The following is a 27092-nucleotide window of genomic DNA, read 5'->3' as shown; positions in this document are numbered from 1 at the left end:
GTGGCCCACTGAGATTTGCAAAGCAGAAGGGGAGCAGACCTGGACACCAGGACATAGGTACTTGAACAGAGTGACTGCCTCACTTCTCCTGTTTTCACAGAGGAAATGGTGAATCCAGGGGAAGGAGAAGCCCAGGAAAGAGGCGGGGAGGGGGGATTTAGGTGTTGCCCCTGAATACCCACCCCAGCCTGCGGTCCCCTTCTCCCCAGCCTCTCCTTCCTTTCTCTCTTTCTGGGCCTCTTCCTTTGTGGTGGTGGGCAAAGCAGTAGAGGGTGGGAGATGGGCCCAGGATAAATGATCAGTTAAGAGTGGGGGTGCTTTCACCTGTACGCATCTCTGAGGAAGCCCCAGGCAATGATGGCCTCATCTTGGCATACAGTAGGTGCTTGATAAGTGTGAGATCCCTTTCCTTCACCTCTCTGACCAGCAGGTAGAAGTCAGCTGGAGCACTAATAGTGCCAGGCCTCTGCAGCAGCCGGACAGCACTAGCTGAGTGCTCACACTCTTCCAGGAATAGATGGATTCCCTAAGAAATGCTCCCAACCTTTCGGTTTCCAAGCACCTTTTTCTCACGTCCTCTAGTGTGCCCCATGTTTATCTCACTAGATGAACTGCACTTGCTAAATAAGAATTAGTTAATATGGAGAAAATGTCTTTCAGAACAAGGCCACCTGACAACACAGATATTCCGACTTGGGGACATTTTGATGTGGTCTAAAAAGCAAATCGTTAAATGGTCTGCTTCTTTGAAAACGAAGTTATGTGACCAGTAGACATTATTGCCCAAGCCCTGGGCTTCACCCAGGGTGAAGCATAAGGTGAGGTCAGGAATATCTGTTACAGCCTTTATTGGGTTAAAAAACAAGGACTCGACAAAAACAACAAAAACCCAAACCTAATGTTTCTCGGTTTTGCTTCTTCCATTTTGATATGGTGCTATCTCAGGCCAGTTCAACAGAGTCTTGGAGATCAAAATGTCCCCATTACCAATTTGGACACCTCAAAGTGTCCTGATTCAACAGAAAAATGGCTCGTTGTGTATGTTTCCAATGAGCATTCACCAGGCAATGCTGGGGGCTGCCAGCTAGTGTCAACATTCCAAAGAGAGAAATGGAAACAGTTCTCCCATTTGGGCTGGGATTATATCAATGCAGTGTGGCAATACTGTGGCAATTCACGCAGATCAGAAACCTGGCTAGACTTAGATATGGCTGTGATTAATAAAAAATGGGAAAATGAATTAATTATTATTTAATAAGTGCAGTTTGGCAGGCAAAATCTTTCAAATCATGGGGCCCATTTGAGGAAGTCAGAAAAAAGTCCTCGGAAGCAGAGAAGTTAGGAACTACTGTCCGTGGAATCAATCTGCTCCTGAAATGCTGTCTGGCCGCTGCCTGCTGCCTGACACTGTGGTTGCTCTAGCTGATTTCTCTGCCCACAGGCCAGGGAGCACGCAGCACGCACAGCATTGTGCGAGGAACTTGTACATGACTTTCGCAACCAGCTGGGCAGGTGTTAGCAAACCCCCAGCCCCCTTGTACAGATGGGGAAACAGAGCCTCAAGAGCTACAGAACCTGCTCGAGTTTGGAAGTGGGTCTGATTCACACTGTCTCAGGGGGAATGTAGCCCAAGAGGACCCCCATATGTGGCGTCTCCTGTTTATCCATCTTTGTGGGAGAGGCAGCAAGGGACTTCTAGCCAGGCTGGCTTGGGAGTTGCCCTGGGCAGGGATAGGACAACGGGTCTTGGGGTTTGCTGTTGACGTCTCTGTCTGCCTTACAGCTCCTCTTTCTTCTTCACTTTGTTTTTACATATGGGGATCTGCACCGAGGGCTGGGCTGGCCGCTATCCCTTCAGGTGGTGGGGCCTCTCCTCCCAGGCTTTCATTTCCAGAGGCTTCCTGGAGGTGGATAGTGCATGCTTCCTATGCCCACCCCCCCTTTCCCATTCATCCTGTCTCCTGCATGCCTCTCAGAGTCCAGGTGTGGGTTTTAGTGGAAAGAACATGCAGACTTTGAGCCAGAGGGCCCTGGGTGCACATTCCAGCTCTGTCACTGATTGAGTGGCCTTAGATCAGCTGTTAAGCTTCTCTGACTCCAGTTTCCTCATATGGAGACAAGGGACTATCAGTAATAACAAGTCATGAGATCTACCTCACTGCCAGAAGGAGAAATACCTGGCGGGTCCCAGCAAACATTCATTCCCTTCTCTCTGGGACAGTGCATCAGTGGATGACCCAGGCAGGAAGGGAGGCCTGGCCTGCTCAGTGTGGTGGGGCCAGGGGTGGCCGGGTGTCTTCAGCCATTTACTGGGGATGTGTGGGACCTAGAGCAGCTAATCTGATTGCAGCCAAACCTTGTTACTGCACTCCTGCCCAGAATGTCATTTAAAAAGCACTTAGGGCTCTCCCCGAAACACATTTACGCTGAGGTCCCAGGGGTGGGACTGCACAGAAAACAGAGCAACTGGAGAAGCCCCTTTCCCTCCCAGGGGGCTGAGGATGTGCTGGGGGCTGGGGGTTGCGGGAGGGGGAGGAGAGCTCACTCCCCACTGTGTTCTGCCTCCAGGGGGCATTCACACCAGCAAGAGCATAATTACGATGCTTCCTGTTTAAACAGCCTGGCCTTGTGTAGTGGCAGGAGCCGCAGCAAGGCTGCACCTCAGAAGACTAGGGCTGCAGGCGATTTCTGGACTGTGGGACATGGGGAGGATCCTGACACTCTGGACCTCAGTTTCCTCATTTGTCACATGAGGACAAATGGCCTTGCCCACGCCATCAAGCAGCAGGAGGATTACAGTCAACGGTTTGATGGAACTCTGTGGTTCTCAGGGGCTGCATCAGCAGCATCCGGGAACTTGTTAGAAATTCATGTTTTCAGACCCCACTCCAGACCTATAAAACCAGATGCTCTGCGAGTGGGGCCAGCAATCTGTCTTTTGACCAGCCCCCCAGTCATTCCGATGCCGGCTCAAGGCTGAGAAGCAGTGGTCTAAGCCTTGCCATGAGCTTCGCTTAGCTAAGTGGCCCAGTGGAGTTGGGCCTCCCTCCTTGCTCTAGTGGAATACTGCACGGTTGGGGTTGGCCATGGGACAAGAGTGCAAGAACAGTTGCTTTACTTGTGAACAGCGAAGGCTCAGGAAAAGAGGCTCAAGGATAAGAACATCACCTTTCATGTCATACTTTTGTTTCCCAAACATTTTTTTTTTTGTGAGGAAGATCAGCCCTGAGCTAACATCCGTGCCAATCCTCCTCATTTTTGCTGAGGAAGACTGGCCCTGGGCTAACATCTGTGCCTATCTTCCTCCACTTTATATGGGAGGCCTCCACAGCATGGCCTGACAAGCGGTGCGTCGGTGCGCGCCCGGGACCTGAACCCGGGCCGCCAGCAGCGGAGCGCGCGCACTTAACCACTACGCCACGGGGCCAGCCCCTCCCAAACATTTTTACATGCACTGACTCGTTGGGACAGCATCAAGTAATATTCAAAGAACAGCCCACTATAACTATAATTATTAATGATAAAGACAAACAATGTTCTGAAGAAAGCTCATGCATGCATATTATCTCCACAAATAGTCTGTGGGCTCCTTGAGGACAGAGGACACATCTTCCTTTGTTACCATATTCCATTATCCCAAATCTCCCCATCTGCATCCCTTACATCCCACTATGGGCCAGAGTCCATGACCTTTGAGCCTTGGCTTGCCAGGCACACCGGGGGCATGCACCCACAGGCAGGACCCCAGTCCTCTTCAGGAGGGTGGATCTGCCCCCCAGCCTCCCCCTCCTTCATACACACCTGTAGGTGTCAGTGGCTGGAACCTTCCAGGTCTGGATGCCCTTCAGGGGGCCCTCGCTTCCTACCACCACGCTCAGGTTGGAGTTTCGGTAGGCGTTGTTGCACTGGGCCTGTGTAGGGCCGTGGGGCCCGCTGGCCCCGCATGTGGTGAAGAGCCAGTGAACTACGGCATAAGAGGAAAGGCAGTCACTCACTTGGCCTGGCTATCCCTCCATCATGGGCCTCCCTGGGCTGCTTCTGAGCCATTTGCTCCATGGCCCCAAACCCATGTTCCAAGATGGCACCAAGGTTGGGGCAAGAAAAACCAAAGAGTCATTCAAACTGGAAACTTCGGTTGAGAATCTACTATGTGCTGGGCCCTGGATCAGATATGAAGGGAAAGACATAGATGGAGCAGACTTGGATCCTGGCTTTAAGAAGCTCACAGAGCACTATGGGAGATCAACAAAGATGCAACCAACTGTAATGCAGGGCAGTGAAACAAAAGCCCTAGGATGGATGGCTAACACTGCACTGTGAGAGTTCTGAGGAGGCAGAGATGACCTCTTTCCAGTGGGACAGACACAGGCAGCAGCTGGGCCCTCTCCTGGTTTCTCATGGTGTCCAGTGCAGTGCTGGGCAAACAACAGGCATTCAATCTGTGCTATCGTGACTGCATTTAATCTGCTCCCAAAGGTTTGACATCTGCATATAGGATCCTCTTAGCTTGGGGAAGATCAAAAGAGTAAACTGGACACAGAGTTAGCTCCATGACCCTGCATTGGCCCAGGGCCCCAGGACAGTAGTGGGAGCAGGAAGCCTTGTACTCCTGGCTCAAGTCTTTGTCTATCTGTTAGGCCCTCAACAGGGCTCAGCCTCTGTATTCACCACCATTAGGGTTTGAAACACAATGAAAGCAGCTTTCAGGCTCCCTGCATAACAGAGAATGTAAAAAATGGGGAAGCAGCTCACATTCGTCTTGGCTTTCCTGCCGCCACTTCCTGGTGCTCTGCCCTCACCCAGAGCACCCAATGTCCTTAGGTGGCCCTCTGCGGGTGCCTCAGGAACACTCTGCACACCCCATCCCTCCATCACCGCTGGGCCATTTCCTTTCAAACTTTCTTTGAGCCAGGCTAGACCTTGGGGAGTTGTCCGATTTCATGCTGGCCAGAATTCTAACATTTTTACAACCTGCAAAAACTTTAAAAAAATGTGTTCTTGATAAATTACTTTTACTTAAGATACAAAAATCTCATTATAAGATTGCAGAAATTATTTCTCTTTAAAGAGATTAAGTCGAATTCTATCTACAGAAAATAATGGAAAAATTAATTTGGGTGTACATAGCTTTGTTCATTAAAATGTTAAAGTGAAATGTTTTGAAGACTTTCAACTAATTTGATGATGCAAGTATGAAAGACAGTTGCTAATTATAAGCCATCAGATTGAAATTATGCTGGGCAGTTTTGATACTCTGAAAACTGGGCCAGTTGTGATGGGCTTCCGTGACACTGTCCTGGCCCCGAGCTCAGGAGGCTGAAGTTCTAGTTGGGGTCCCAAGACATACAGCTACTCAACACTGAGTACTCAACACTTTTCTAGGCTTTTTCCAAATGAAGAGCTTGATTTCTATTTGGTTTCTGAAGGTCATTTCAAGGGCAAGAAGGTGATGAATCCATTCCTCTTCGGTGTGAATTGCTGACTGTTAATTTTCTGATCTATTTGTACTACAAAGAGTTAACCTGTTAATTCAGAGGACTGACTTTTTACTGAAGGCACTGTAACAGAGCTGTTTTGGCCTGTTGCCTGTAACCCTCTCCAGTGCCCACATCATATGTGTGGGCTGTGCCAGAGGTGAAAGGGAAAGGACACGGGCTTTGAAATCAGCAGGAACACCTGGGTTTGGGTGCAGCCTCATTGCTTATTGGTTGTAGAACCTTGATAGAGTTCCTTCATGTGTAATAGGGGCTGGATTTGCATGAGGATTAAAGCAAGCAAGGGGTATGAAAGGTCATTATAAAGCCCAAAATTCTAAAAATCTGAGTTGTGTCAATGACTCCTGCCTACCCCCAAGATGTGCTGCTCCTGACAACGGGAAATGTGGCCAGGGGAGTTTCTGTGAAACAGATCCCTTGTCAGCAGGACCTAGGAATTTAAACTCATTGAGTTGGGGATGAGGATTGGGGCAGGGAGAAAAAGAAGAACTCAGAATGGGAGTTGAAAAATCCACTCTTCCCGTGATCTCTAGCTCCTTGAAGCCTATTCTTCAGGTCCAGTCTGTGCCTACATCAAGCAGCTTGGGTTTGGGGGCAGCAATATAAGAGTTTATTTAGTTAATTTAGTCCTGGAAATGAAAGAAAAAAATATGTATATACATGCACACACACACACACACACACACGCACACACACACACACACACATATATATACATTTTATTTTTCTCAAAATAAGGGAGAGAAAGAGAGCTAAAGGTATGGGCTTGGCATCCTACTTGAGCATCTCACCTTCAGCCCAGGTTAACATTGTTCTGAAAGTTCTGAGACATTCCCAGACATGCTGAGCTTCTACTTCTTGGCCAGGTGGGGCATTTGGTGAGGTAGGAAGAGGGTCATGAGCTTTGGATCCAGGTGGGTCAACTTTTCTCATCCTAGATTTGCCCCTGACTAGCTGCGTGACCTCAGGTAAATTATATACCCTCTCTGAGCCTCGGTTTCTTAATCTGAACAAGTGGAGATAATAATGTAGTAGATAATGACCTAAGCAAAGTGCTTAGAATAACATTTGACATTAGAGATGCATAATGAATATAGTTAAGAAAGTGTGTAACTTCCTGTTCAATTTCTGATCATCAGAAGCAGAGACACCCCAATCTCAAGATTTATGTTCTCATTCCACAAAGGAGGGACTCTAGGGCTGTTTCTCAATAAAGGGACCAGTATTTTCCCAACTCAGTGGACATATATTAGTCTTAGGTGGTTTCTATGCACAAAATTTTGTTTTTATTTTCAACAATTTCTGATGGAAAGGTCCAGAGAGGGAATCTTTCTAAAGTGGATTCCATGGGAACAGAGGATTTGCCATCCCAGGTCAGACCCGTGATTTGTCCAGCCAGAATTCTGTTGCTCCCAGCAGCCTTTGAGACATGGTGATCCTCCCTACTCCCTCGGATGACCCTCATAAATCTGCCCAGAGTTGTTTGGAATCAATTTATGTTTCCCACCAGCACCACCTCTTGGGGGTCGGAGGTTTCTGAGTTTATTGCCCATTGTGCAAAGTCTGTCCTTTTTATTATGTGTGTAGGCTTGTCTTGTTCATCCTATTGGTTCTCTGTTCACTCTCCCTGGAATCTCATAGACATCACAGAATGTCATGGCAAGATGGGGCCTTGGAGATCACTGAATTCTCTGTTTCCCAAACCTTCAGAGGACCTTTAAGAATACAGATTCTAGGACCTTAGAGATTCAGATTCAGTAGATCCTAGTTTGAGGTGGGGGTGGGTGCAATATACGAATTATATAAAAACCTTCCCAGAATCAACTAGATTTGTGAACTAGTCCCACCTACTTTGTTGTCCAGATGAAGAAAGAACATTCTAGAGAAGGGAACTGACTTTTCTGAGTAAATCAGCATTGGGGAAGGAACCAAAATTGGGGGTTCCTCCTCAGTCCAAGGATTCTGCAGTGGTGATCAAGCCCTTCCCAGCTTTCTGCCCTGAAGACTTCCAACCTTTTTAGATTGTTCCTGCATGAGCCCCTAATCTCATATCCTTCTCAGAAGCTTCTTTAATGCTAGAATCTGTTTTTTTGAGATGACGTCACCAGAACTGTGGATTCCTGTAGATTTGTGTAAGGGGACAATCGCTATTCTGCCTTATTTCTAGTGTCCCTCTGAAGGTGCCCAACACAGTGTTGGCCTCCCTCAGCTGAGCACTGGGCTGAGGCTTGCTGGGAACAGATTATAATAATTTCCAGATCCTTACCTGAGAGGTGGGCTATTGCCCTGAGACTTGAATTGTTGTGGGCCTAGGAAGGCCCTACAGGAGGCATCTGGGAACAGGGGACCCTGGGAGCAGAAAGGGTCTGGCAGGACTTCAGGCCTAGTAGGCATGAGATCAGCTCTAAGCTAAGGCAGGTAGAGTTAGAACCACGATAGGAAAGGCAAAGGCTAGGCTGATTTTCAGAAGTATCTGGGGTAGAAGGCATTGCGCACAACTTTGTAGATCAAAGCAGTCAGGTTCAGTACCTGGGAGGCAAGAGAATTAGCCACAGTGGTTCCAGAGGGCAGGAGAAGCCAAAGTGAGCTTTGATCCCCAGGTAGAAGCTATTCGTTTCCTGAGTTGTCTTATGCTTCCTTCTGGGTGGAGTGGGGAGCCCTAAACTCAGACACCTGAGAGGTAAATTCCACCCACTAAGGGAGCAGCCTCTCAATATTTATTGTGCACTTAATATGAGTCAGGCACTGTGCTTTCATATATACATCCAGTGCCTGTGAAAATGCGTCTCAGTCCTGAAGGTATCCCCTTTAAAAACCAGCAAATTCAAGTTCAGAGAAGCCGAGTGACCAGCCTGCAGTTCTGAGTGGGTAATTGGTCAAGCCAGGAATTAAACACAGATCTTCTGAGCCGAGGTTCAAAGCTTGAAAAGGTGCCAGGATCACCAGGAAATCTGCATGGAACCTTCCTGTGAGTCTGGGGTTTTTTTTTTCCTTTTAAATCCATGAGCCTAGGGCTCATTTAAAGTCAGGCCCAGAGAGTAGGCAGGCCACCATGAGGGAACAGGTGCGAGTCTGGTCAGGGTACCATGGTAGGTGGACCTCAGCCCCAGCAAGTCCCACAGTGGCACCCACAGTAGTTCAGCCTAGCAGAGTGTGGGCTGTAGGGCACAAGCCAGGGAAAGCAGATGCTAGCCTCAGGACTCTGGTCCCCAGAGGCCATGGGGAGCCAGGAGGTGTCAAAAGGGAAATCCAGTAACTGGAATGTTTATGAGGTCAGGAAGCAGAGATATAAGAGAGAGGGAGTGGGTCATTGGCCACAAGGCAAAACCTTGGCTTTTGAAAAGAAGATCAAGGTCACAGTGAGACCCGCAGTGAGGTGGGTTTGATGCTAAACTGCCAACCCGAGAGTACAAGCGTCCTCATATTTCCCCAGCTGAGAGTCTACACTGGTCCCTGAGGTTCTGTGGAGCTGTAGGAGGATCAAATGTCCCCCAAGGAGGAGTCTGGATTGGAGGCAGGAGAGGGAGGAATCCTGGCTCTTTCCTCCTCTCCTACTTAAAAAACTATTGTATTAAAACTCATTTATGAAAGAAAAAAAACAAAAAGATCTGCTTTCTCTTGTTCTTATACCACACACTGGAAACCTAGCTTAATACTCATTCACATCTAAATTGTATAAAGGATCCACAAACATCAAAATAGTGATTGCTTATAGACAGCTCAGTGAAGAAAAGTCCATTAAGCAGTGGGTTTCATTTTAAGTATATTGCAGCACCCTCCAAGAAGAAACAAATCAATTAGTAATATATAGCACAATGCTAAAAAAAAATAGGCTAGACAGTGATTATACTGGTTTTATTACTGTTGCTAAGCCATCTCATCTGCTCAATTGAATGCAAAGAAATAAAGCGTGATACAAAGGAAAATAAGTTCTCAACTATCGCTATTAATCACAATAATAAGGATCTGCCTCATACTGAAGGCCTATGGGGTTGTACCACAGAAAAAACTCAATGGCTTACGTGAATCTTTTGTACCTTTTTGATTCTGATCCCTGGAATTGAATTTTATCCATATCTATTGACTGAGCTGAACTTTACGGGAGCTGTGGCGTATTGAACCATTTTGATGGCCATCAGAGATCCCGTTAAATAAAATCATGACCAAAATCCAAGTAAATACAATCATCCCATCCCTAAATGTATATGACGCCATTCTTTGTTATAAATTGGAAAAAGTAACCCTTTTTTTGAGTACATGATGAAAATTAATAAATTGTTCTCCTTATTAGGGTGAAATGAAAATAATATGTTGTAGCCATTGCGAGGTTAAAACATGTTCTACCATCTGTCTCAACTCTTTAAACAATGCAGCAGTGTCCCCTTCTAGATATCTGATCAATATATGATTATTGCTTTCTTTTGTTGATGTTAGCAGTTGTTGAAGCTTAAGGCCTAGGTCCATTTATCGAGAACGGCAAAATAATGATATTCAAATTATATCTTTTTTTTCTTATTTATTAGTTGGAATATACAGTATTTATAAAGAGATGCTTCCTCTCACCTACTATTTGGTTTCCTGTGGTACAGTTCATATAGGAAAGGCAGGATAAATGCTCAATTCTTTCTCCTTATTTATAGTTTCAAGATAATGAATTGCTTCTCTATCATCCTCTGAAGTTGACCAATTAGTTGTTTGTATATTATGAATCCATGAATTTCAACATATTTTTGAGTTTTAATTAATCACAATTATTATGCTTTAGAAGCTCAAATTGTCCCATTTTTGGTCAGTGGTAGCTTCCTGAGTTCTTTTGTTTGCTTGCTATCTGGTATGATAAAATGTTTCTTCCCCACACCTGGACTCAGCCATTTTATCAAAAGCCTTGGTTTTTAGTGGAAAAAGGTATTTTAATTACACAATCTAGGTGCTATGGACACTTATTGCTACTGGATTGGTGATTGTTTCTAAGTTTCTTTAGTGGACAGAGCTAGGAAATATATATGTGTGTGTATGTATCTATTTCAGTATAAACATACATATATTTGAAATATACATGTATGTATATGACAAAATACCTCATAAGCTCACATTGATACTTCTAATCCAAATTCAGGACTACAGAGTTTTAATTTAACTTCTTCTATATTACATCTGTATTTCTTTTTCCACAAATTTTTGAGACTCTTGGCTCTCAAGAACACAGGTGATAATAGAATTAGAATATTCTATAGTTACTCATTTACTTTATCCTTCATTATACACACAATGGTATCAGAGTAACAATACTACTATTGTACTATCATCAATATGAACACTGAGACCAGTTAAAAAATTATTTTGGTTATGTGCTCTCCATTCTCCTATAATTTCTTGAAGTTGTACTCTATCTGCACTATTGGGACATACTGCCATTACATACGATTCTCTTTCCTATTTAGTCCTTAGTTAGTCTTACTTCTGCAAGTATTATATGTTTAATGGTCTTATCAGTCAGGTTGATGTATCTCCAATCATTTTGATTGTCTGAAGCTCATTTTCAAGTAGATTCCTTAGGATAGGCTCATGGGAGTAATACTCCTTGAGTTCTTGGGTGTTGATAATATTTTTTTCCCTTGAGTATATTAAATGTGTTACTCCATTTTCTTCCGGTATAAAGTACTACTGTCAAAAACTCTGATGATATCTAAATTTTATTCTCTAATAAACCATTTGCTGCTTTTGCTTAGGTGCCCAAAGTTTTTTGTTTTTTTTTTTAAGGTTCAGCAATTTTACTAGAGTATCCTTTGGTATTGCTCATGCTGGGTCAATATTCTCAGATACACAGTGTGCTCTTTTAATAAGTAGTTTCAATAAGAAAAATGTTCTTGAATTACAGCTTTCAGTATTTGTTTTGTTCCCCTTCTTTGGTTTTCTTCTTCAGGCACTCCTGTTATCTGTATGTTGGATCTTCTTTACCTATCTTCGATGTATGTCATCTTCTAAAATATTTTCTCTTTTCACCTTGTGTTTCTTGTAAGGCATTAACTATTGTGTTTATTAGCTCTTGTGTTCCTTTTAATTTAGTCTTCATTTCTGAAATTATTTTTTCCTTTTATTTCACATTATCTTCTGAGTTCTACCACCTAGTTTTTGATCTTTTGTGATACTGATTCATGTTATTTTTCATGTCTTGTATTATTGTTTTACTGTCTTTTAGCTCACTTTGAGATAGAAGTTTAAAATTTTGATCTATTCTGTAGGCATGTCTTTCTGGTATGTTTTCATTTTTCTGTAGGGATGTTATTCTGTCCTCTATGCTCTTTTGAGAATTCTTATTGTAATTTTGGATGGGATTTGATCTTAAGACTTCTTCATTATGTATTTTTATGTGAAACTAGCTTTCTAGAACTTTTAGTGTTCAGGAGCTTTTCTAATTTCACAGATCTCTCTCTACACATTTTTTCATAGAGTGTTAAAAAATATGTCAGTTTGTTTTCTGATGTTTCTGGCTCTGTTTCTTTTCACAACTTTTATCTGGACATCCTCTTATTTTTTTTTGTCTCTATGATCCCTATCTTACTCAATATTGATTTCACTCCCAGAAATTTCTTCTCAGTGTGGGCCCTTTCCTGGAACAGAGGCTCGGTGGCCAGACTGTCCCAGCTCCTTCAGGTCTTACCTCAGCCCCTGCACTCACATACTACTGGATTGGGCAAAGACTCCCCGGTTTCCACAGCTGTTCTCAGATTGGCCTTCTGTCGTTTCTAGCCACTATCTGTCAGCTCTTTTAGGGTTCTCTGGTTCTCAGGTTTGTAAGACAGCCTGATGCTTTCTTCTTCTTTCTCTTGTTCAGATGCTGATACTATGCAGGTCTTGTGGTTGTTGGTGCTTTGTCCCCACCACTTGTATTTTGGGGTTTGAGGGGAATACCTTATCAAAAATTTTGTTGTAAATGTCATGGGCTTTCAGTTTTGATATATGGTTGCTCAGTTTTTAGATTCAGAGAGATTAAAAAACTATTCTGTTACTACCATCACTGCCACCTTCCCAGAATCCTTCAAAAATATTTTAATGTAGGAATCACTTGAGGTCATTTGCTATGATCATCCCCTTTGTACCATGTACCTGGTCAGGTCCCTCACCTGCATTTCTACTCCTAGGGCTGCAGGGTTTTCAGATTTCACATCAGGGACATCTCCAATGACCACGGCCTAGAACCTGCTGTTACGTCATGTTCTGCCTTTTTTTTTTTTTTGATACAGCTCCTAAGTATAATTTAACTTTTTCTTGATAGTGCCACCCAGACTTGACAAGTTGTTTAGGGCTATTAGACCTTTCACTAAGTGGCCCCAGATGGAAATATTTTACACTGACTCACTTTCTTCTCTCTCTACTGTCAGGTATGCTCTTTTAGTACTTCAGCATGTCTTCCTGTGTTTAATCTTATTTTATACCCAATGTTGAGTGAGGGCATGAGAGTGGCCCTAGACTTCTCTGTGCATCAGGCTGAGGGGCAGCTAGCTGCAGGAAGACTTTATTTCACAGTTTTGGAATGTACCTATATTTTGGTACTTATATTTGGTGGATAGTGGAAGGTACTGGAATACCTTAGATAAAAGGATGTTACTATGATTCTGAATGAACAGGGCTGGGAATCTTTAGGCCTTCAATTTCAGTGTGCTTAATTACTGTACATTTATGTAGTACCTCCATCCCCCAGTGAGTTTAGCTCCCTAAATGTTAGGTCAGTAGATAGGGAAGGGGGAAGAATTGTTACTTTTATCTCATAAGATAGACAATCACATAGAAAAGTTAAACAATTGGCCTGTGATCACAGAGCAAACCTGAGGCTAAGTGAAGAGGGGCTGGTCACATTTACTCTTTCTATGGTACAGTTTCAGTTGATGGATTCTTCCTTGTTGTTCTGGTTTGTTTCTCAGACTGAATTTGTTTGCATGCAACACACACACACACACACACACAGACAGACACACACACACAGTTCATTCATGTAAAGCTTTCTGGTCATTTCTCTCTTGTTCTTTTTGATGATGAGAAGTGAGGAGGTAGTAACAATAAAATTATAATACCAGCCCTGTCTTTTGTGCTAGAAGTGCTCACACACATGCTCTCTTTTTACTGTTACGTCTTTGCTTCCTTTGCCCCTTGCACAGTTCCCCTAGACAGGCCGGATGTTTGATAACACTGAGGGCTCCTGGGGAACAAAGACCAGAGGCCCATGTCCCTCTCTGCTGGGAGGCAGACACCCTTCGCGGAGAGGAACCTCCAAGTGAACCAGCTTCCCATCAACAGGGCAGCAAGTCAGGGCTGTTGAGATAAAAGCTGCTTTCAGGACTGAATTACCCTAAACAGCTCTGACGCTGGGCAATGTGAGGCTCCTGTGATGGCTGCTGTGTTGTGTTTTCAGCCGTCCTCTGCTCCCCCAGGGAAAGTTAGTAACACACGAGAGAAGAGAAAGGTCACAGGAGAAACACTATCCTGAAAGCAGAGCTGTAAAAATTAAGTTAAGGGAGGCCTCGGGGGGTAATTTGGTTATTCCCAGTTGGCTTCAGGCCAGAGTTGTGTTAATAAAGTATTTGATATTGAGACGGGTGCTGTGGACTCATCCATCCGGGGGTTACACGTAATGGATTTGGTTTCGAGGCTTAAGTGGTGGTTCAAATACCAGCCTTGCCATGCTCAGGCCCAAAGAGTCATTGATTTCTGCCTTCATCTGCTCTTGTCCACAGACTAGGGAGAGAAAACCTTGGTCTGGTGCACAGCCATAGGGGTTATGTTAGTAGGATTTGCTGCCTCCTGTTGTAAGATCCACTGGCGTCTGAGAGAGAGGCAACAGTGTGGGAGGACAGAACCCCTCACTGCTTTATTCTTAATAGTTCTTGCTATTGTGTGGTTCTAAGTCATGATAGGCAAAATCCTTACAAGGCCCTTGGGACTGTAACACCTCTGACAGATGGGCAGATGGAGGTGCAGGCAGCCCAACTGGCCAAGTGATTTGGAACTAGAAGGAACAAATGTCCTGACACTTAGGTCTGGGTTCTGGACCCTCTAAGATGAATTGGAGAACAGGGACACAGGAGAAGGTGGGAAATCCAAAGGTCAAGGGCAGAAACTAAAGTAGTGAGGGAGGAAGTAGGACCAAATCATGGATCAAGAAGAGAAGACAAAGTATATAAGCCTAAAGGACTAGAGAAAAGAAGGGAAGAGACACTTCTCTCTTATTCCTGCCTGCAATGCAGTCATGGTGGCTGGAGATGTAGCAGCCGTGAGGCAACAAGCATGAGGAAAAGGCCAAGATCACAGAGATGTGAGTCTTGACATCACCAGGCATTGAACTAATGACAGCAGTCACATATAGGGCCACTGAACTAACGTCATCAGTCATCTATGAAATAATTTTTGTTATGGGACTGGACCCTTCCTTGGGCCATTGGCTGGGTCCTACTTCAATCTGAATGGAGCCTCCTAGAATTAAGATATCCTACTTACTTGCAATGAAAACACCACTGACCAGAGACTTCTGTTGCTATCCCTCAAAGAGCAATGCCCGCCTGGATTGGGACGACGTTTCCAATGCTTCTTTAGACACTGTGGCCTTCAGCCTGCCTTCCTTGGTGGAGGGCCAGGCATCTGGGTCACTCCCCTGGCCCAGCCTGCTCAATTCAGGCTGCTGCCCTCTCTTCACCCACCCTCTGCTGTGTCTCCTCACACTTTGTGGTCAAGGCCATTAGAGTTGTAGCTATGTTGTGGAGGGCCTCGGGGGTTTCCCCAGGCCACACAAGCATAGGAGTAAAAAGTAGAATCTTAATATTAGTAACAAATAGTATCATCCTGGCTTTGCTCTGACGCACACTTGAAGGAACCTAAAGTTTTCTCCCTCAACACCCCATCGTTATAGCACACATGCTCCACCACTGGCATCTCTGTCCCCTTAACTTGCTTTATTGTCTTCACAACACAGAGCTATCTGAACCTATATCATCTATACACTTGTTTGTTGTCTGTCTGGCATGTTGTCACTAGCATGGAAACTCTACAGGAGTGGGGCTCAGTCGATTTTGTTTGCTGCTTTGTCTCCCGGACCTAAAACAGTGCCTGTCACAAAGAAGGTGGTTAATAAACTGTTGTTCAATGAAAAACAAAAACAAAACAAAGCAAAATAGAAAGAAGAGAGTAGGCCAAATACCAGCCCCCAAACCCACTTGAGTAGTCAGAAGGGGAGGCTCATGCGTGCTGGGGTGAACTTGTGTGGTTCAGTGGGAACATCTTTGGCCCTTTGGAGTTCTGGTATTAGAATTAGAGCAATCTAGGATGGAGTGAACCAGAAGAGTCTGGTAGGATAAAAGGATATTTGTTGAAAGGCATTTTCTCTCTTACCCATGACTGCACAGCAGAAAGGGGGCAGGCTCCTGAGGAGCTGGCACACATCTTCACACACTCACTCGCACACACACCAGCACACACTCATACTCACATACCCACACCCATGTAACTGAAGAGCAGGGAGCCCTTCAGTCTTTAAGAAAATGCTCGAGTCCTACCTCCTTAGCAGTGTGGACACTCCACTTACCTGATGGCTGATAGAACCCATCAGTTGATAGGCTGAATGGACTAGTCAGTAGGATCAAAGTCATAAAGCCCGTTGAGGGAAAAGAAATAGTCCTCTTTTTTTTTTTTTTTGGTGAGGAAGATTGTCCCTGAGCTAACATCTGTGACAATCTTCCTGTTTTGTATATGGGATGCTGCCACAGTGTCGCTTGATGAGTGGTATGTAGGTCCACGCCCAGGATCCGGACCCACAAACTCCGGGCAGCCAAAGCAGAGTGTGCAAAGTTAACCACTATGCCACCAGGTCAGCCCCAATAGCCCTCTTTTTCAGGGAGCTATTCTGAGACCTGGGGAGTTTTCCTGATTCTCAGTTAGGTTGCTGGACAAGCCCAAGCTATGCCTTAGTTTCCTTACTTGTTAACATTAATCCTGGAACAGGATCACTCAATCTGTCAGTCACTTAATAAATAATAATTAAGTGAATACAATGTGCTCTCACATTATTATGTAGTCACAGTCAAAATTCACTATAAAAACCAAATCAGGCCTCTCAGATCCAATCACCTGTAATTTGTTTGAAAACCTGTGCTTGGAGAAAGCTCTCGAGTCTCTAGCATTTCCGAGATCTTGACAAGCTTTAAAAGACTAAAACCCTGCTTTCAATTTATATTGATGACTGGGTCTTTTGGGGGCAATCTTCTATGGCCCCACACAATTCATTTATTTCCTCCAAGTGGAGTTAGAGGGTTTCACCTACAAATTGCTGATCAGTTGGGTTGGGGGGACTGACTAAGTGAGAGGAACCAAAATGCAAAATACTGCCCCCTCCCAACATATTAGCTGTAAGGGGCCAGAAATTGGAATTTGCTTGAAACTTCTGCAAAAAATTTGAGGAAAAATATACCCAGAACGCACACCTATGTGTATATACAAAAGAGTGCACAGCTTATAGGTTGGGGAGGAAGAGGATTATGAATATACTGGAGATTCATAGAAGGCAACATATGAGGGACAAGCAAATTGGCCCAATCTTTTTGGTGATTATTTTAATAATAATGTTGATAACAGTATCATAACAATATTTTATATTAGTATATTCTTCTGTACCTTTCAAAGCCTGTTAGAAATGATCTCATTTGCTCACTACAATAGCCAGGTCTGAGAAACAACTGTGGCAGGTAATTGTTATCCCTACTTTATGGGTGAAGAAAAAACTGGGATCCAGAATGCTTGCCTGTCCTGAAGTTACACAGCTAGAATCTTGGTCTCTAGGATCCTTTGCCAATCCACTTACCATCTTGCTATGGACTGGCACTCAGTAGGTACTCTGTGAATATTTAAGTGTCTGTGCAATGTTGAACAGATAGGCTTGAGATTGCTGCCAGGAATTCTGCCCATCAGAATCCACAATGAGCTCTCAAAACTTCCTGGTGATTGGTTGGTCTCCAGCACACAAAAGCCACTGCAGGTAGGCTCTAAGGTGGCCCCCAATGATCTCTACCTCCTGGTAGTCATACCTTTGCATAATCCCCTCCCTTTGAGTATGGGTGAGACCTGTGAATTGCTTCCAACCAACAGAATAAGGCAAAGGTGATGGGGTGTCATTTTCACGATTACATTACATAAGGTTGTGAATTCCATCTTGCTAGCACCCTCTCTCTCTCCCTCCCTTGCTGTCTTCACTGGCTTCTCTAGGAACAGCCAACAATCATGTGAGCTTGGGAGTGACTCCTTCCCCAGTCAAACTTTCAGATGAGACTCCAGCCCTGGAAAACACCTTGATTGCAACCTTATGAGAAACTATGACGCAGAGGACCCAACTGAGCTGTGCCTGCTTTCCTAAACACAGAAACCGATATAACAAATGTGTGTTGTTTTAAGCCACTACGTTTATGGTAATTTGTTACAAAGCAATAGATAACTATCCAGACACCCTAAAGCACCCCCCAGCAGCCAGTACTTTCTTTGGCCTCCTCATCTTTTGTGTAAACACCCAGTGTGGAGGGCACCGGCTGGGCTGAGTTCTTCCCTGTGCCTTCTCTCCTCCTTGACTCAGTGATGGCTGAGGCAATTCCACTTCTCGTACATTTGCCTCTTGGCAGTGGAGGGGCAAGCGGTCGGGGGGACCTCCTTTTGTTATCTATAGTTAGCATTTCAGCCTTTCTCCTCCTAGTTCCTCTGTTCAGCTTTGGGTCTAGATGAATTAAAAAAATAATAATAACATCTCTCTGTCCAGGACCACTGAAGCTTTGCTGCAACAAGCAGAGAGCTGAATAGGCTCTGAGGGGATGCGGGGTTGTTTTGTAGGCAGGACCAGCAAGTCTGGGAGGAGGACAATAATTAAAAGTGGTCTTCCCAAACAACAAGCGCTTAATGCACTTGCACTGATGGAGGGGGCTTTTGCGTTCTGCTGGTCTTGGAGCTAAATGATGTTAATCAAGGCGTGCTGAGCCCAGAGTTCCTGCAGCATTTATTGTCTCCCACTTATGTAAATTTTCACTGAAACAAATGGCAAAAAACATGCTATTTTTGGAGAGGCAATGAGTCCTCTCCGATGCTAAGAGGAGCCACGGTGTGGTGTTAAGGCATTTTGTCTATAGCTTTCCCATAATTCCAACCACCATTAGTGTCAGACTGGAGGTTCGTGAGGTGTTTTTGAGTCCTCAGAGCTGGATGATGCTGTTCTATTTCTCCAGTGGGGCCTAGGGTTGGGCAGTTCTGAAGTAGCACTATCAATTCCTTGCTTTCTCAAAGGACATTGGATGTCTCTTAAAAAATGATGATCAGTTCAGTCTAATTTGCAATGCATCGATCTTGGATGAAGACCTTCTCATCATCCAGGACAGAATGAAGTCAGAGCTGTGGAGTGGGGGACCTGTCCTAATTTCAGATGTGATCAGAATCGGAAATTGGAAAGGGAACCAGAGTCTCTCTCTCGCTGGGATAACAGTGGCTTTGTATCAGGTTTCGAGGACCCAGCTCTGGGTGGTGCATTTTCAAAAGCGGCTCTTTGGCCCATTCTCAGCCGCAGGCCCCGAGGCAGCAGCACAGGGCCTGGCACAGAGCAGGCGCCCAGCACGTACTTGCTAGATTGAACTTGTTCTCTAAGATTTTTTTTTCTAGGATTGGGATCCAGGGAATTGTGAAAGCATTAACTAGACAGCAATCATGTTTTCTGCATGGAATGATGAGTTGAATCTCCTGAGTGGAGAGCAAACTGGCCGGGCTGGACGCAGCAGGAGCTTCTCCGTCACCGCGGTCAGCAGCTAGGCGGCAGTGGGTTAGAGCAGGAGGACTTTGGGGTGAGCCGGCCTGAGTGGGAACCCTGGCTCTGCAGTGATGGGTGGGGCAAGTCGCATCAGCCTCTGATTCTGTTTCCTCGATTCTAAAACGGGGAAAATAGCGCAGGCTCATGTAGCTCCCTGTATGTCAAGCACCTCTCTAAGCCCTTGACACGTATAACTCATGTGATCCTTTCATCAAATCTATGAGACGTAACCACTGAGAATATAAGCCCCGTTTTTTTTTTTGATGTGAGGAAACAAAGGCACAGAAAGGAGAAGGGAGTGGCTTAAAGCAAGTGGCATAGCTGGGACCTGAACACAGGTAGCCTGTGCTCTTAAAAACTATGCCTATTGCTTCGTGGTAGTGATGTTTACCCTGGGTGGGGGGAGTCTGTAAGGATCAAATGAGAGACACTGAACGTGCTTAGTAACTGGAGACCGGTGAACAGATGACAGGAGGCAGTAAACGGTGGAACATACACCCGGGAAGCTCTGTTGCTGGTGGGTACTCTGCCCGGGGAGGAGGGCCTCCCATCCAGCCTTCACTTCCACCCTGTCATGGTCACTGGTCCCTGTGGAAGTGCTTTCTCTCCTTTGGCAACCAAGCAGCCCCTGGGCCTCGATGTTGGTTACCTCTTGGAGATGCTGGCTGGCTCTCCAGCATGCGAAGTCTCTTACACTGGAGGAGACTTGCTAACGTCAGTAATGGAGATCATGAATCATGAATTAGTTCCACGCCACCTCTCTTCCTGGAGCACAGCCGTACTAGCTCCCAGGGAAAGGAGACGCACCCAAATGAAGAGTGACATTCTAATTAGGAGAGCGCCGAATCTGCTGACGTGACTGGGGGCCCACGAGCCTTGGTAAGGCTGGTGCTTCATGCGTCATCACTAGTTCACTTGCTATAAATAGGTGATAATCTAAAATTAGTAAAAAAGAGAGAACACGCAGCTCTTGGTTAAATAGCAGGCCAGCTGAACAGGGAAATGGCCAGTGCCTGAAGGGGTTCAAAGGATTGTATCTACGGACCCATGCCTGCTCAGCTCTCCAAGAGTTGCTTCCCCTAGTTGAATGGGTGCTGTTAGAAGTGCCTTCCATGTGCTCCAGTGAAGGCTGGGGTGCACACAGGGACGCCAATTAGCTGCAATTATCAGCTTTCTTACGTGTGTATGAGTGCATTGTGTGCCTGGTGCACTGTTTTGACTATTAGTGAAGACGTATATGTGCTCTGTTTAAGCAAAGACTGACATTAGAAAAAATGTTTTTCAGAGAAGAGAGATTCCTCTAGAAGATCTATTCAACATGAGATTCCTTTAAGGTTTCTTTATCACAACTTTGCCCTTCCAAATGTGATCTGGCTCAGAAAACTTTATTTTTTATTTGATTTCCAAAGAAACATATTCTTTAGCCTTTAGTTGTATAACTTGTATAAGTTGTATAACTTAACCTCTGTGGGCCTCAGTTTCCTCGTCTGTAAAAGGGGGATAATATTACAGCACTAACAAACAAGATAATGCTTCTGAAAGAGCCCAGCACAGTTCCTGGCACACAGCAACGCTCAGCGACTAGCGGTTATCATCGCTGTGTCAAGAGCAAACAACATAGTACAAGGTCTTCGGTGTGAGATGAAGATGAAGAGAGATGAAGCCTTAAAAGGAGGCTGTGTGGCCCTGAGCTGCCTCCTCCCTTCCCAAGGCCCAGCCTCATCTGTATTGAGGTCAGGCTGCAGTCTGGGGTCCCCAAACTTTGTTTTAAATCAGGCTGTCCTTGAGAGTTTGTTAGAAATGCAGAGTTTGACCTCCCATTCCCAGACATTCCGATTCCACAGGTCTGCTGGGCCTAGGAATCTGCATTTTTAATGAGTAGCACTTGTGGGTCCCCCCTCACCCAGCCAGGTGACCAGAAGTAGATGATGTGAGGACACGCTTGGAGAAACCCTGGGCCTGATCTAGGTCCCTGACTGCCGACCTGCTCGCTCTGCACTCACGAAGTCCCAGATTCTGTCACTGGGCATTTCGGGGAAAGCTGTTAATGATGCAATGAACAAGAGTCTAATCTTAACCCCCCTGGAGTGAGTGGTGCTCCCTGGCCCTCCCACCTTTACTTATTTCCTGTCTCCCAATGCCTCTGGGGCCTCCTGCCTCCAAAACTGGCACACAGGAAGGAGCTACAGGATCCCAGCTTCCTCTCTGCCATCAGCCTGGCATGGGGTTGTCTGCAATGCCAACAGGTGATAAGATGACAGGACTTTTTGGAGCTGGACTAGGATACATTTATTTATTTAGGAACTGGGTGAATCCTCACTATTGGGCCTGCAGGGCCTGAGCACAGAAGGCTCTGACAGAGACAAAGACCCCCACTGAGTGAGGAGACAGGTTCTGAGTGAGGGGGGGTCAGGCCCTGCGAAGCCTGCCTTCCAACAATGCCGTCATCCCCAGAAGGGCGTGCTTGGAACGTAATGGCTCTAGCTACAAATTCTATTAACTCTAATAGTTGTTCTGTGGTGAATGGATAATGCATTTAGCAGAAATAGACCCAATCAATTTATATGAAACACATAAAACTTTCCCATGGAATTGGCATCTGTCCTTGAATCATTGGAGCGTGTGTGGAAACGGACAGTCTGTCACCCTTACTTCTGGGCACATTAGCAGTGCCATGGGTTAATTAGAGAGATGGGCCAAATAAAGCTCTGGCTACGTTATGCCATATCCCTTCAGCCCTTAGACCCAAGAAGCTGGGATGGGGAGGCACCTGGAGACTGTCTACCTCAAACCTTGACTTTTGAAAATAGCAGTTTTTCCGCCCTTGTCTGTGTTAATGTTAGCCCCTCTCACAAGAGACCGGCTACCTGTGGGTTTGCTGACAAGCCCCAGCCATCAGACTAGGGGGAGGAAGCCGTAGAGGACCCGCCCCAGGAGCACAACTTGCCAGTGCAGGCCAGCCAGGGCTGTGCACAGGGGTCTGACTCCTGGTCCAGTGCTCTTTTCATGATCCTATGCATTTTTAATTGTCCCCCACCCTTTGGCAAGAGATGTGTACGCAGAAAATGGTAAACCAACTGTCACCAACCGTCACCAACCAACTCAGAGGCAAGACTGGTTTGATGCCAGGGCTCCACTAGTTACAGGTACTTGTGGGTTGGGCCCAAGGTTTGGGTTGGTTTTCACATAAAATGAGCTGATTCCCTCACACCCTCACTACATATGTGGGCGCAGGAGAAGGGGGGAGGGGTAAGGAAGTTGAGGCAGGGACCTGGGCCCTGGGGTCCTGCCTGCCCATACCTGGGCTGTTGCGGGGGGGGGGTCCTGCTTGTACCTCCTTACCCCTAACATTCACTGCTGCGACAGAGAGAGAGAGAGAGACAGAGAGGAATAGAGCTCTGCAGCCCCGTGATTGCATTATCCCAACCATTTGGTTAGCGTAATTGTATGTGCAAAGCTGACAAATGTAATTTCCCCAGACTTAATACTTGCCCCGTTTTCTCTCTTAGTTTCTTCATCTGATTAGCTTAAGTGACTCAGAGGCTTCCGAGAATGCTTCGTGAAGCACCTGGAGAAGCTTCTCCCTGCCTGGGTGCTCCAGCGGCTCAGCTCGGCCCTGTGGCGGGGGCATGAGGGAGTTGTCCTCACCCCCAGAGGGTCAGGCCCTCATCAATGGGGAGGGCTGGCTTGTGGCACGTGAGGAGTGTTTAGGGAAACTTAGGAGCTTTGTGAGTGACTGTTTTCAGAAGACCCGATGTGGCCTTTGCGTTTCGAGGAGTTGCTCTAATGCCTGCCAGGAGGAGACTTGAAATGCCACCAGCTGCCCTTGTTCCAGCCCAGCAGAAACTTGACAGCACTGAACTTTGGGAAGAAAATCTTATTATCTTGTCTCTTCCATCCTTTGTTGGAGGGCCGGAGCTGATCTGTTTACTGGTCACGCAGGACCCCTCGTCTTGGAAGCTCTCCCCGCTCTTTTCCATTTTAGTGTTGATCTCTGATTGGACTTGGACACCTAGAAGTAGCTTAGTTGGCTGAAAGAATGCAGACTTTGGGGCCACATCCTGGCCCCATGCCCTACCAGCTGTGAGACTCATATTCTAGACCACCTTCCTCATCCCTACAATGGTGATAGCAGCAGCCGTCCTTGGGCCAGATGGACTAGACGAGGTGACGTGTGAAACACCTGGCCCAGGGTCAGGCATGCTTGCTGATTGCTCCTCTCCCTCCCTTCCTCTCCCGGGGGCCCTCCCAGGTGGAAACTCTGAGTCAGATTAAGCTTCACCTTGCAGGCCATGACCTGCTGGTTCACAGGCTGCCCTCCTCCATGGGCCAGAAGCTCCAGAACAGTGAGTAGTGGCTCACCTTGTCCCTGTCGTAGCCGCACAATGCTGGGGTTGTGGGAGGTGCCAGGCAAACGTCTGCTGGGTGATTATTTCTGCGTGGGTGTGGCCCTGACCTTGGCATCTCCATGAGCCCGCTGGACCTCTCCTCCTCCAGGACCCCCCTCTGCACGGCACTTCCCTGGCTGCTTGGCCTTAATCATTTGTCTACTTGCCCTCTCCTCCCCTATACTGTGAGTTCTTTGAGCTCCTGACCTGGACCCTGTTCTGCTCAGCATCTCTGAGCACTGAATCAGCCACAGAGGAAGTATGAGAGAACTGTGGGTCTAGATTAAAGTTGGGCGTGGGTGGGCCTCAGCGCGGACACAGGACCTGGCCTGTTCTCCCTGACTGTGAGGCTGAGTCCTGGCCAATGTCAGAGCCTCAGGGCCTCAGTGGATGTCATCCTGTGGGTAGTGGGGAGAAGAGGCCCTGCTCCCCCAGCCCCCTGTAAATGCTCCCAATGAAGACAAAAACACCCCCACTCCCACCGCTAGGGCTCTGCAGCAAGGTGGGACTGGCAGATCTGTCAGGATGGGGGAGACATACGTCCTGCTACTAGAACACAGTAGGAGAAGGGGTGTTGGGAGCCTGACTCAGCTTCTCCCTCTCCTGAGCTGATCCTTGATGTGGCAGTGTTCCTAGGAAAGCACTGGCTCTTTATTCAGTGCTCCGAAGCCTTCCCGAGGAGCCTACTAAGACCGCCTGGGGATGTACTGGTTCAGTGTCTTCTTCCCTTCGAGTTGAGGTCACTCTGGAAGGGGGTCTGGAGACAGAACGCTGACCCATGGCCACTTGCCTGTCACTCCTGCTCTGAGGTTGGGGGCTGGGCAGCGGGGGAGGCTCGCGTTCCAGCCATTGTCATCTCCAGCCTCTCTAGCAGCCACTCGCTTCTAATTTTATTTGGAGGTGGTGGGGGAGCATCTCTGCTTTTGAACCGTGGTGTGATTTCATTAGTCTGAGTGGCCATTGGGCAGGCCCTTATCGATTAGCCTTTTAGGGACAGTGGGAGTTACATGGCAATAAACCTGGGAGTCAGGCAGGGTGGATGGCTGTTTCCTAAATGCTGGCTGCAGGGAGCTGGCTGCTGACATCCGAGAACTGAGCTCAAGTGTCAAGCGCCCACCAGTCAATCAATAAGTGTTTCTGAAGCCCCTGCTATGTGATCAGTGCTGGTGGTTAGGCCGGTGGGGCTTGCCACGATGTTTGCTTAGCAGGTCCTGAATTTACCATGGGGAAGAGGTGGTTGACCAAGAGCCAGAAAGTAATGGAGGGGAATCACTGGGCTGGGGGCGTGAACAATTCGCAGAGAAGGCTGCCTCCCTTGTGTTAGATGTTTTCATGGACCATGAGGCCGAGTGGGGAAATAGAGAGAGATGGTAGTTCTGGAGGCCAGGTTCTCCTTGTGTGGAAAAATGAAACGGTTTTCTGAGGCTCTGGTTAAGGCAAAGGGAGGAAAGGGGAGAGGCGATGGGAAAAGTAAGGAACTCTTTCCCCTAGTTTGGCAGCTGGATTAGATCAGGCAGGGATAGGGGAGGGATGAGAGTTAGTCCCAGGGTGGCTTTTCAGAGGGGAGAAAGGAAAGAATTTCTTCAAAGGGAAAGCAAAGCTAATATTTACCTAATAAGTCGACAATTTAGTGGAGAATGTATAAGCCTCTACTTTTTTTTTCATGCTTGGCACTGTTTAAACAAGGATTTCACATTATAAGTAGAAAGGAGAGATTTATCACTTATCAATTGCTATTTTAATAAAGAATTATCTTTTATAGGAAAAAGAGTGTGGGTGGATCGCGTGCTGTACAACTCCTCCAGGTGACTCTTGTCGGAAGAAGATTCTCGTGCCCAGGCAACAATGCCCACCTGGGGGAACCCTCTGACTTGCTGGTGTCAGGCTGAGTGGCCTTAATCAGCTTCTCTGGGGCTTGGCTCACAGCCTCTGACTTAATAACTCCCGAGGAACATCATGCTGGGTTTGGAGACTGAATCCAGGAGATTTCCTGCTGGTACAAATTGTAGCTGAGAAGCCACCTCCATGGTTTAGGGCCAGAGGCTGCAGAGGCCTGTGTTTGAAGCAGCAAGAGCCCCCATGAGAAGTCTTTCAGCCTGGGGGATGCTGAATTGAACAGCTTTGGAAAGGAGCCAAGCTTTGTGTGACCTGTGTTGAACTGTGTTGAACCAGATGCTTTGGGGGCTTTACCCTTGATGGGGCAGCCTGCCTTTGTGCAACAGATAACCTTGGCCTGGGGCCCAACTCTCTTCAAAAAGAGGAGAAATCAGAGGGAAAGTTCGCTTTGTTCAGTAAATGAGGAGTGGTATGAGGGGACTGAGGTGAGGAAAGGATACCAGCTTGGTTCTCCCATTGGTGTCGGGGCCTGGGTGTTCCCCAGGCATGGAGGAGAGCTGCTCCTTTGCACAACTTCCAGAAGCTCCATTTGCTCAGGCAGTAAAAGAACCAAGCAGCTTCCTCTTGGAGCCCCATAGCCAGGGGGTAGGTGGTGTTCCTTCTAAAGGTTGACTATTTTATTCTTTAAACATAGCTCCCCATCCCAATCACATCACAGCACACATCTTTCTTCTGCCTTTTGCAACAAAAAATTGCTTTGCTCAAATTTGTAAGTTGAACCCTTACCTGTAGGGTCAAAGATGGGGGTCTCTCTTGGTGTATTTTCCCAGGGTTTCGGCTCCTTGTTTGAGTTTCTCTCAAACAGATTTCTTGATTTGGGTGCTGTATTCTGTGGCGTCTCGTCCTCCCCACTGACTGGAATAGAGAAGACACATGCGCTGAGTCAGATGAGGCTCAGGTTAAGGGAAAGAGGTGAGTTTGCCCCTGGGAAGGTGGGAGAGACAGTCGGGCTTGGGTTAAGGAGGAATAGTGAGGCCAGGGTAGTCTGGGTTGGGGACAAGTGCCAGGGACAGGGTGAACTCACTGGTGAGGTAGCAGTCCAGGCTGATGGAGATATTGTCAAAAGCCACGGTGGCTCTGGATCCTTGTCCCCACCATGCGACAATCTGCAGCCAGAACCTGTACATGAGTTAAGAGGAGTGTGTGAGGTACAACCTGGCTTGGTCATGTCTTAGGATTCAGCACCAAGCAAACATGTGCTGATACCCGGCTCATGACTGTCGTTTTCATCAGCCTCACCTAATCTCACAGAAGTTGCAAGAGGGGAGCAGTCACCATCTCCTCCCACTCCTCCAGCACAGAGTACTTCCCTTTCTGAGGGAGTGCTCCATATGTTAATCCAATTTGGAGTTTTGGGCTTGGGTCCCGGACTCCCTGAAACTCTGAGGAGACCTCTTTCACCTGATGGGTGTGCAGGATGGGCTGAAATGGGTAGCCTTGATATTCAGCTGGTGCTCCCCAGCGGAGCTGAAGTCATTACTAAAATATTGAAAT

The 27092-nt window shown here is 46.5% G+C and overlaps 1 protein-coding gene across 1 annotated transcript in view; it reads right to left on the bottom strand.

Moving 5' to 3' along the window:
- Positions 1-27092, bottom strand: part of ALK (ALK receptor tyrosine kinase) — a 685772-nt gene that overhangs the window by 52104 nt on the left and 606576 nt on the right. Inside the window, exons 10-12 of the mRNA XM_087436965.1 lie at positions 26623-26717; positions 26325-26453; positions 3802-3964 (exon numbers count right to left, since the gene is read on the bottom strand). Of these exons, the coding sequence (XP_087293091.1) occupies positions 3802-3964; positions 26325-26453; positions 26623-26717 (387 nt within the window). The remainder of the gene's footprint in view (positions 1-3801; positions 3965-26324; positions 26454-26622; positions 26718-27092) is intronic.

This window comes from Ceratotherium simum, chromosome 11, assembly GCF_057802395.1.
Source record: "Ceratotherium simum simum isolate JZ-2026a chromosome 11, ASM5780239v1, whole genome shotgun sequence".
In the NCBI taxonomy this organism is placed as follows: Eukaryota; Metazoa; Chordata; class Mammalia; order Perissodactyla; family Rhinocerotidae; genus Ceratotherium; species Ceratotherium simum.
Note: the sequence above shows the minus strand (reverse complement) of the source record. Positions and strands in the feature narration are given on the sequence as shown.